General features: G+C 39.9%; 1 protein-coding gene across 3 annotated transcripts; it reads left to right on the forward strand.

Annotated features, from left to right (window-relative positions):
- Window positions 1–788: 788 nt before the first annotated feature.
- LOC131223882 (serine/threonine-protein kinase AtPK2/AtPK19-like) lies at window positions 789–8,369 on the forward strand. 3 transcript variants are annotated; one of them, XM_058219420.1, is made up of 7 exons: window positions 789–931; window positions 3,107–4,064; window positions 6,158–6,240; window positions 6,339–6,459; window positions 7,074–7,247; window positions 7,638–7,745; window positions 7,838–8,369. In XM_058219420.1, the coding sequence occupies exons 2-7, from the start codon at window positions 3,390–3,392 to the stop codon at window positions 8,156–8,158; spliced, it is 1,482 nt and encodes a 493-aa protein (XP_058075403.1). In that variant the 5' UTR covers window positions 789–931; window positions 3,107–3,389; the 3' UTR covers window positions 8,159–8,369. The 3 variants fall into 3 exon arrangements, with proteins under 3 accessions (XP_058075403.1, XP_058075405.1, XP_058075404.1); XM_058219422.1 differs by lacking the exon at window positions 7,074–7,247; XM_058219421.1 differs by lacking the exon at window positions 789–931 and having other exon boundaries at window positions 3,091–4,064.
- Window positions 8,370–10,532: the final 2,163 nt, after the last annotated feature.

The following is a 10,532-nucleotide window of genomic DNA, read 5'->3' on the forward strand; positions in this document are numbered from 1 at the left end:
ATGTCAGGGGTTCCCAGTCAGAAGGTGGGCCACGTTTATCCAAGAAAATGGACGCTTAGAAAAAGTGACAAACGGACGGTCCGTATTCAAAAGGCAAGTTAGATCCACTTGATCGGTCAACCATTTTGATGTTAGAAAAATGCCATGTTCAAGGCGGCCCTCCAATCAATAGCAAGATCTCCCTCATGCGTGAAAAGTGGGCACACGTACCACCAATCAGCGCAGGACAAGAATTTCCTACAACACTTGTTAAGGGAGACCGCGCCACAAAAAGCTCTGTGGGGCCCACCATGATATCTATCTGATATCCACTTCGTCCATTAGATTTTCCGGTGGATGTTAGGAATTGAGACAAAATATCAGACAGATTCAAGACTTAAGTGGACCACACCTCCAGAAACAGTAAGTTTTGTATGGCAACCGTAGAAACTTTCCTGGGCCCATTAGATCAGGATGATATTGGTCTTTTCCCCTTTATTCCGGTGGGAATAAGGTTGCGAATGCGTTGGATGGAATATAAACATAACGGTGGGCCCAAGAAGGTTTCAATGGTGGGGTTACTATCCTCAATGTTTCAAGCGATATGGCCCACATGAGTACTGGATCAGCCTCATGTCTAGATTCCCATCTAACATCAGCTGGAGAATCTGATGGACGGAGTAGATGTAAAGTGACATTTCAATGGGCCCCACAAGCTTCAGTCACGCGTCCGTGCGAGTAGCTATCGCGTTTAATGAAAACCAATCATCGGGATTGGGAGGTTACAAAATCAGCCAATCAGGAGCAGCCACGTGTCGCCTGAAAAGGGAACGAGCATCGATTCGCGGAATATTAAAGGAGGAGGAGAAGCGCTCCTGAAAGAGAGAGAAAACGCTCGGAAAGGGCATTCGATCGCTGCTCCCGCGTCAATCTCTCTCGCTCTCTGACAAAGGTAAGAGCTTTTTACTTCGAATCCCCTCCTTTTTGTAGCGTTTTTGTTTCGATCGCTTCTCTGGCCTGTAATTCCTTCTATCATCCCTCATTTTCCTGCCTTGATTTCTCATTCTCTAGGGTTTTGATTGCATTCGGATCCGTGATTTGCTGGAAATTGTCTGTTTTTTTTCTAGGGTTTCGTTTTCTCGTTCTCGATCGTGAAATTTTTAAGCTTGTAATGGAAAAATCTGTAGCAGCTTTTTTTTGTTGTTGTTTGGTTCATGATTTCGCTGGAATTTTCTCCTTCATGCATCAATTTCTCTTTTTCTAGGGCTTTCGATGTGTTCTGATTCATGATTTAATTGATTTTCTGTTTTTCTATTTTTATGGTATGAGTCTGATCTCGTTCTCATCTGTTGCGTTTTACGGAATTGTATGGTTGGATCTATCTAAAGACGCTTTGCTACGGCCCGTTGGTTGCTGGGAAACGCTTTTCCCAGAAATTCCTGTTTGGTTAATCAAAACAGACTATCCATTTTACAAGCCATTACTCAACGGTTAGAATCATCCCATAAAGTATTTTCTTAGCGGGGTGGGTAACCAAAGGTGGCCACACATGATGGACCATGACAAGGCTTTTTATAGTGAATGAAAGTTGACCGTTCATCTCCTCGCAATTGATCGGATGGTTCAGATCATCCAATCAAGCCGTTATTTTGGATTGGTCGTGCAATCAAAGATGGGCCCCGCATGATGGACGGTCCAGATCAGTGATTAAAGTTTTTCTTGTAGAATGATAGTGGACCTTGTATTTTACCATCCATTGATCGGATGGTCAGGATCATTAGATCAGAGTGATTTTTGGGAGGGATGGGCAATCAAAAGGTGGGCCTTGAATGATTTGTAATGATCAGGCCTATTCTAGTATAAAAATGTGGATAGTCCACTTACTATTCGTTGATCTGATGATCCGATCAAAGTGCCTTTTGGGAGGGATGGGAAACCAAAGGTTCTGCTAATAAAATGAGAAATCAAAGGTGGCACATATGATGGATGGTCCAGATCAATGATCAGACCTTTTCTAGTAGATTCAACTTGGCCATCCATTTCATTGCCATTGGTTGGTTGGTTGGTTATGACACATGTGCCAATCGCTTTATCTGGCAGCAAAAATAGCTTATATGGTGCTGGTTATTCTGAGTTTCAGAAAGTCTATTTGATGGGCGTTATTTAGGTTTGTCAAACTTTTGTGAAGCTACCATGAGAATTAATCCTGTTTTGTATCTTGAGCAGATACTGAAGAGCTGGGATAACGTTAATGATGATGTTGCATTATGTGCTCTTAACCTTTTCATTTCGGATCATTCCTAAACCCAGTTTGAGAAAAGTGCATTCCCATGCATAATCTTTTGTCATCATGATAGCATTGATGTTATACCTATTGCTTTCATTTCTTCCAGTTACTTTTTATCCTTGTCCATATGTGCATTTGCAAAGTTCTATATTCCATTGCAAGGGAGAATCAGCATTTCGTTTATTCTATCTATACCTGTATCTAGCTGTTTTTGTTTGTTTTGATGGAGACTGGAGGGAAAGAGCACCACTTACTGGAACAATTCAATTCTTTGGTGATGTATGTGTTTAATAATGCAACGAGGTTGGTGCCTGGATGCACCATAGTACCAATAGGACATTGTTGCACCCTTGGTGGTTAAAGGCAGCAACACCATAATTAGCCATGCCTTGAGCACACGCTACATAGAACAATTTGTGATCCATGAGCAGCATGTTGCATAACACATGGAAAATAAAAGAATTCAAGAAAGTGAAACCTCAAAACATGGTGTCATATGGCTCGCATATTTCACATTTTCTCATATCAGGTTGTTGCAAGATGACATGCAGAACTGGATATAAATTTTTTATGCACCTTTGGGTGTGCCCCCAACTGTACACTATTGAAATATTGCACAAGGATTCTGCTTCCACCGTGTATTATTGTGCATAATTTCTGCTTTTCACGGGACTTTCATAATTATCTGTATGTTTTTTTTAAAATTTTTTTACCAAAGGGTTGGAAGAATTGCCATTTTTGTAAAGAGGAATTTAGCCATTGAAATATATGGTTGACTGAGTTTTCAATTTCTACTTATGGTAGGTCACCTTATTCTATTTTCTTGATCCTATAATACAGCTTTCGACAATTCGCTCTTCATGAATTCAAGAAGTACAGTGGCATCTGCTGTTTCCTGCAAATCGGGAAACAAAAACAGCTTCTTCTTCTGGATTTTGGTTTGCCTGCTCCCAAGATTCTTGGGAGCTCCAGTTGTTTTCGAGAACTTCCAGTTGTTCAAGGCTATTGTTAGAAATCCTTCTTCATCAGTTTGTGTCTTGAAGGCTTTTGCATAGATCCAGCCATACCAGTGACTTACCGTTAACTGTGTGGAGTATTCACCATCTATTCATTACTCGGAGAGATGGTTTCTTCTCAAATGTCCAGTTTGACTGGCACTCGCCCATTCAAGCCCTTACAGAGACCGTTGTTTGTTCGTGTGGAGCCCTCTGATGTTTCCTCTGAGTATGAGGAGTTTGATTTTTCTGATGTATTTGGTCCCTCGCCAGTTCAAGCCTCAGTTGAAGTAAATTTAGTGAGTCCAGGAAATTCTGTACCGGTCTTGGACTCAAATGAAGTTGTTTATGATGATCCGGTGGTCATACACAACAGATCACATTCACTGGTAGGGCCCACTACTTGTGTTAGCCAATCCTTGCAGCTCAGCAAGCTCACCTTACATGAAACAGAGAGTTCTCTGGAACTTGTAGAATGTGTCAGTGGGGAGAAACTATCAGAAATAGAGGAGTCACCTGCAGCTGATGCAGCGGAGAAACCGTCCAATGACATTTACCCTCAATCATGTAAGAGTCAAGCTGTTGGACTTGAGGATTTTGAAGTTATGAAGCTTGTTGGGCAAGGTGCATTTGGGAAAGTGTTCCAAGTGAGGAAGAAAGGTACTTCAGAAATTTATGCAATGAAGGTCATGCGGAAGGATAAGATCATGGAGAAGAATCATGCAGAATACATGAAAGCTGAAAGAGATATTTTAACTAAGATTGATCACCCCTTCATTGTGCAGCTCAGATACTCTTTCCAGGTAGCAACTTAATTTTTTCTTGCAATCTTGTGAATATCTAATTGTTCAAATTGGATCTTTCTCTACAAATATTGGATAAGCATTCTCTTTTTGTGCCAATGAAAATAATAATGGAGATAAAGGTCTAGTGGAACTGAATTATTCCAATGAACTGAATAACATGTTCTGTCACAGGATTGGTCTATGATCTGTCTTCTGCTAGCATCTTTGGAATTGATTCCTTAAATAATTGCTGCTGGAGGCAACCCCATTATCAAATCTCCTTGAAAAAGAAATCCTTTCCTTTTTCTTTCTTTCCTTTGGTTTGAAAATAGGATAAAAATAAAGGAGGGCTGCATTTGTTTAATGGTCATTTGAGAGCTGAGAAAATAATGTGTTCTTGGAAATTCTAATCTTAGCAGAACTGGTGGGGAACCAAGCATGTGCTGGTGCACGTGTGATAGCTTAGCAAAGAAGTTCATGCAAGATCCATGTCATTCAGCAGGTGGCAACCACTCTGTATGTCTTGCCCCAAAATTAAATGGTCCAATGGTATCTACACTAGTGTGTTTGTATAATTGGAAATTCTTTATTTAGCCCTTGCCGGATCACTGAAAGAACTTATTATTATTAATTTTTTTTTTTCATGCATCCCTAATGGGTTGCCACTCATCATCATTAAGAGCTAGTGGACTGGGCGGTTGCTGAATTTAATTAGAGAAAATAATAAAAGAAGAAATTAAAAAGAGGAGAGATCAAAGGAGAGGTTTGCCATGTGGGCAGTCCATTGGAGATATTTTTGAGCTTTCATGTACTATAGATCTCCAAAATTTCGGAAATGTGGCTCTTTTGTTTTGTATTAGAAAGAAATAGCTCCTTTTTTCCCCAATCGTATCCTTGTGATTTTGGGAGTTGTAATCAGAACATGAAACCTAAAAATTCATGAACCCAAGCCAGACAACCTAAAACATAAATATAATATCTTTTATATTTTCTGTATGGGAAGCTGTCAGTGTGGGTGCATAAAGGCTCCTCAGTTATATGTACTAGTGGATATGGCAACTGCAATGCATGTGGAGAGAAGTGATTTGCAAGACAGTGGGTAAAGGGGGAGAGGAAGAAGTGGCTGTGAAAAGGTCCATTTGATGAGGGTTTTGCTACAATACATCTCAAGGTATTGCTGTTGTATTGGGACTATAGCTAGTGAATTGAGTCCATGTCTCAATGATCCAAACCATTTATATGAAGGGCCTCATTGTGGATGGAGGATACCTGAAAATAGCTCTCAAATTGGAATACTTGAACCATATGATCATTTAACCCTTTTCCTTTGAATAGTGACTCTCATTTAAATGTTCTTTTGTGGCACATCCAATCTTGAAGATTGATTTGGTTATCAACCATCCACTTTGCGGTCCATGTAAACTTTGTGGATCATTGCAAAATGGCCCAAGATCCAAAGGGTATGAAGTGAAAAATAGCAATATGTTTTGTTTTATGAGGGCCGACTACCAATTCGGCTTGGACGATGTGTTTTAAGTTGAGTGGGTAATATCTCCACCATGCTCTTGTTTAGTAAGGGCAGCAAGCTAAATCCCAATTGGATGTTTGGGGAACATACTGCTGGAGTCACTTTTACATTACAAAAATACACTTTACCCAGAAACCCTACCCATATCCTCGAATAATGCAATGGGTGGGACTGGGTGTTGGTTCCTTTGGCTTGAAAGGAACAGGCGCTGCTTCGAGGACAAGTCCTCTTCCATGGGTGGGACCCTTTGTAAAATATCTAATTGTATTAAGGATCGGGTTCTTTGAGCCCTTGGGTGGGGTTTTAGAGTTCAGGGAACTCTTTTGTAGGGGTGTTGTTTGGCTTTCTTTTCTCTTTTCTGTTTTGTTCCTTTCTTTCTGTTTCCTGTTTGTTTTTATTCTCTGTTAATATAATTTCACCTTTCAAAAAAAATAAAAAATCCTCGAATAATGCAATGTTTTAGCTATCTCAAAAACTAATGGGCTCCAATTTTGCCCCTGGCTACTCACAATATGTACTGTAGACATTGTGAGATTGTGGACTTTATGGGTCTAAAAATGACTGATTTTGTGCTGTAATGCAGACGAAGTACAGGCTGTATCTTGTGTTGGATTTTGTCAATGGAGGACACCTATTCTTTCAGCTTTATCATCACGGCCTTTTTAGGTATAAACTTGGCTTCTATGAATCGTTCTGCAAAATCTCCAGGGATGAGGCCATGTTTTATCTTATCATTTAACCCTTCTTAATTTGATTTACTTCAGGGAGGATCTAGCACGCATATATACTGCTGAGATTGTTTCTGCAGTTTCCCACCTCCATGCAAATGGTATAATGCATCGAGATCTCAAACCTGAGAACGTCCTCCTTGATGCTGATGGCCATGTAAGACGCACAGAACTGTCCTTGTTATATCTCTAGTACTAAAGAGATGCAATCTATTCATGTGATTGCCCCACATATGCGTTTAACTCATCTTGTGGCCCCATAGTGTATGTACTGTGGTCCCAAAATCGGGCCAGTTCAATCATCAGATGGGCATGCATGTATGAAAAGATGGATGCTTAAGAAAACTAACCAACAGTTCACATTCATTGTACATGCGTGGCCCTGCCTGATAGGTTGTCCTAATCTTTGGGCCACAACACATGCATGGATTTGAAATCATATTATTCTCATAAGCAAGCCATAGCAGAGGCTTTGCTAATATGCATGTCAGGAAGCATGCTTGTGCTTCCCAGATTCATGAAAAGATGGATGGTTAATAGAAAAAACCAATGGGGTCACATTCATCTTATGCACGCCCCCATTTGACAGGTTGGCCTGATTTTTGGGCCATGACACGCACTGTGAGGCCTCTTAATAAATTGCCTGGTTTTGGGTAATATGCATGTCCTGAGTAGTAGTACTATCTTATTGAAGTCTTTTTTTTTTTTTTTTTTTCGTTGACAAAATTTTTGTGGTCCTTGATAGTATGTGCTTGGTATGTTTTGATTTAGGCTATGCTGACTGACTTTGGCCTGGCAAAGCAATTCTTGGAGAACACTAGATCGAACTCCATGTGCGGGACGGTAGAATACATGTCACCTGAAATTGTGCTTGGAAAGGGACATGACAAGGCCGCTGACTGGTGGAGTGTCGGAATTCTATTGTTTGAAATGCTTACTGGGAAGGTTGGCTTCTCATTTCTCTTTTATCCCTGGAATTTGTGTATTCTTGCCACCACATGCAGAAAATTGCCCAAAACCAGGCCAATTGGATGATCTTAAATGGTCGAATCAGAGTTTGGTCCAAAAATGGGCAGTAGTCAATGGCTTTGTTTTTTTAAAATTCCTTCAAATTGAACGTCTGATAAATCTTGGTACTCGGCCTGCTAGACTAGTGTCCTGCCCATGTGAGCTGATGTGTGTAAAGCTGTGGTGCAGTAGGTGCATGCAATCAGCATTCCTCTAAAGATAATATGCTCTTATAAATCTTTGAAAATAGTTCAAATATTGGACTGGGCATCATATCCTGATTATGTGCTATTTGTTAATTATGTCTTAATTACCTTGATACAACAGCCACCTTTCGTAACTGGCAACCGCGAGAAGATTCAGCAGAAAATCATAAAGGACAAGATCAAGCTACCGGCATTTCTGTCCAGCGAAGCTCATTCTCTTTTGAAAGGGGTAACCTACTAATTCCTGTTTGGCTCTCTTCCCGTGCAAAGGCACACTATATGGATACACAATCTAATCTTCGCTTTTCTTTTTCATTTCAGCTGCTGCAGAAAGAAGCAAGCAGGAGGCTCGGCAGTGGGCCAGATGGCAGTGAGGAGATAAAGCGCCACAAGTGGTTCAAGCCAATCAACTGGAGAAAACTGGAGGCCCGGGAGATCCAGCCCAGCTTCCGCCCCAACGTTGCCGGCAAGCACTGCATTGCCAACTTTGAGGAGCGGTGGACCAACACACCCCTCTCTGACTCTCCAGTGGCCAGCCCAGTCGCTGGTGAGTGCAACTTTGTGGGGTTCACTTACGTGAGGCCGGCTCCTTATCTCCAAAGGACCGGTTCTTTTCTAGGAAGAGATGCCCATCCACTTTGAAAACTCTTTTTATTCAAGTGTTGCTTGTTTTGAGGTGTTTCAGACAAAGATGGGATAAGATAGCTTCTGTGTATGGAAGTATGACAGGATTAAGTTGTCTCTCCTCTGGTAGATTATCTTGGTGTAAGTGCGCCAGCTGTGCATGGCACGGCCATGTACTATGTATAATTTTTGCTGCATTGGTTTATGCCTTTATTCTTGCTTTGGACCATATTTTTGGGTACTTATAATAACTGGTGTTTTAAATAGCTACAATATGTAGCGTGTAGCTAGCCTTAATGCTAAGTTAATGAAAATAGCTTAAGGTCGCCTATAGCTTATGCTACATGCTACATGATAATTTGCATTTGCTACAAATTAAATAGTTTACATTACAAGTTATTTTTTCACGATAACATTAAAATCAATTAATGTTTTTTTAAAAAAGGGTCACATTTTTAATTTTTTTTAAAAAGCTAGCCTTTTCAACGTTTTAGTAAAAATAATATAAGCAATAATATTAAATCAGCTTTATTGCTCTTTCTTTACTTTTATAGTTGATCATTGTCTTTTCTTATTACTTTAGGATGTGTTTGGTTGTACTAAATATCATGAAATTTTGTTGGACTTCCTTATTAATCAGTTTAATCTAATGCAAAATATCATGAAATTGGTGTAACTAAGTGCAACCTTGATTAAGAATCTAATAGTAGCATCCATTGCTTGGAGTATCCCCAATATTAACGAAATATCTTCAATATAATCTGTATCTCTGGCTTAGCGATACCGATAACACCAGTAGTGATATTGATAATATCGGTGATGTATTGCTAGATGTATTGCTAGTATCATCAATGTATCTCCAAAATTTTCGACCGTGTAAATTTTAGGTGTCACTTGAATCACCAATGTATCCCTAATAGTTTTTGCTGTGTAAATTCTATATGTCGGCTTGTATTGCTAGTGTATCAGTGATATTTCGGTAATATTGCCAATGTATCGATGGCACCAAAATCTGTTTATTTAAAAAAAAAAAATCATTTTTTATGGCTGTATGATTGTATTCGATGTTCAAATTCTTGGTGATAATATTGCGATATTACCATTTTAGCAACATAGATGATATTGAGACAATAGTGTGTGTTTTTTTTTTAAATTTTATTTATTTATTATTATTTTTATTATTAAAAAAATATCTTTTATAGTTGCCGACATTTTCTTAATAAAATATTGTGTTGAAATATCGATGGATGTTTAGATAGAAGGTTGGATAGATGATTTGATGTATAGATGGAATTGTTGGACTGATCTCTTGCGAAAGCACATGCTTTTAGGCCCGCATGAAATGAAAACTCATTACGTATGTAATTAATTCTTTTGCATTTTTTTTGTGCAAAATTTTAATTCTTAAATATGCAAATATGCGTATTTTAGCATTTGCTAAAGTTTCATGGAAATTTTTTTTCTCATGTTTCCCAACATGTCCGGCAATATATATATTGTTTCCATATCATTAGTTAGTGAAGCTTGTAGTGATATTGATACTTCAAACATGGGTAGCAAGCAGCTTATGCTACATGTTATGGTATTTAGCTTACACTGCATGCTATGTAACTTATGCCTTATGCTTCAAAGGGGCTCATCCTATTCTAGGCCTAATTGGCTATTTAAAACACTAATAGTAACCACCATGACATTTGAAGTGGTAAGTAATTTGATAATCGATCTATATATGGGCACTCTGAATTTGTACACATCACGTCGTGCACGGACCATCTAAGTTAAATCCCACCCGACTTTGGGAATTGCAGGATCATAAACTCTGGTCCTGGGGGAAACTTGTCTACTGTATTAGGATGTTTAGCTAATTTTCCTTCCAACTGTCTGATGCGTCCCCCGATGGGGATAGTTGGGTAATGAAATGATGGCGTCTTTTTTTTTCCTCTCACTGTTAGTCCAGTTCTTCTACAATGTTGTAGATTCTATGGACGCCCCCAAAATCAGGCCGTCCAAAAGATCATCTAAGCCACCAGATTTCATGGGTGGATGTGGATTGGATAGGCCACGGTGTGTCCATCCTGATTAGAGCTGTACACGAGTCGAGTCGAGCCGAGTATTTCCCAGCTCATGCTCGGCTTGCCCTGGCCGAGTCCTGCTTGTACTTGGCTCTACTCGGGCATCGAGCATGGATTCCCTGCTCGTGCTCTACTCGTCCAAGTACGAGTAGAAATCGAGTCGAGTATTGCCCAGCTCATGCTCGGCTTGCCCTGGCCGAGTCCTGCTTGTACTTGGCTCTACTCGGGCATCGAGCATGGATTCCCTGCTCGTGCTCTACTCGTCCAAGTACGAGTAGAAATCGAGTCGAGTCGAGTCGAGTCCGAGTTTTCGAGTCGAG

The sequence above is a fragment of the Magnolia sinica genome, chromosome 13 (genome assembly GCF_029962835.1).
Source record: "Magnolia sinica isolate HGM2019 chromosome 13, MsV1, whole genome shotgun sequence".
NCBI lineage: Eukaryota > Viridiplantae > Streptophyta > Magnoliopsida > Magnoliales > Magnoliaceae > Magnolia > Magnolia sinica.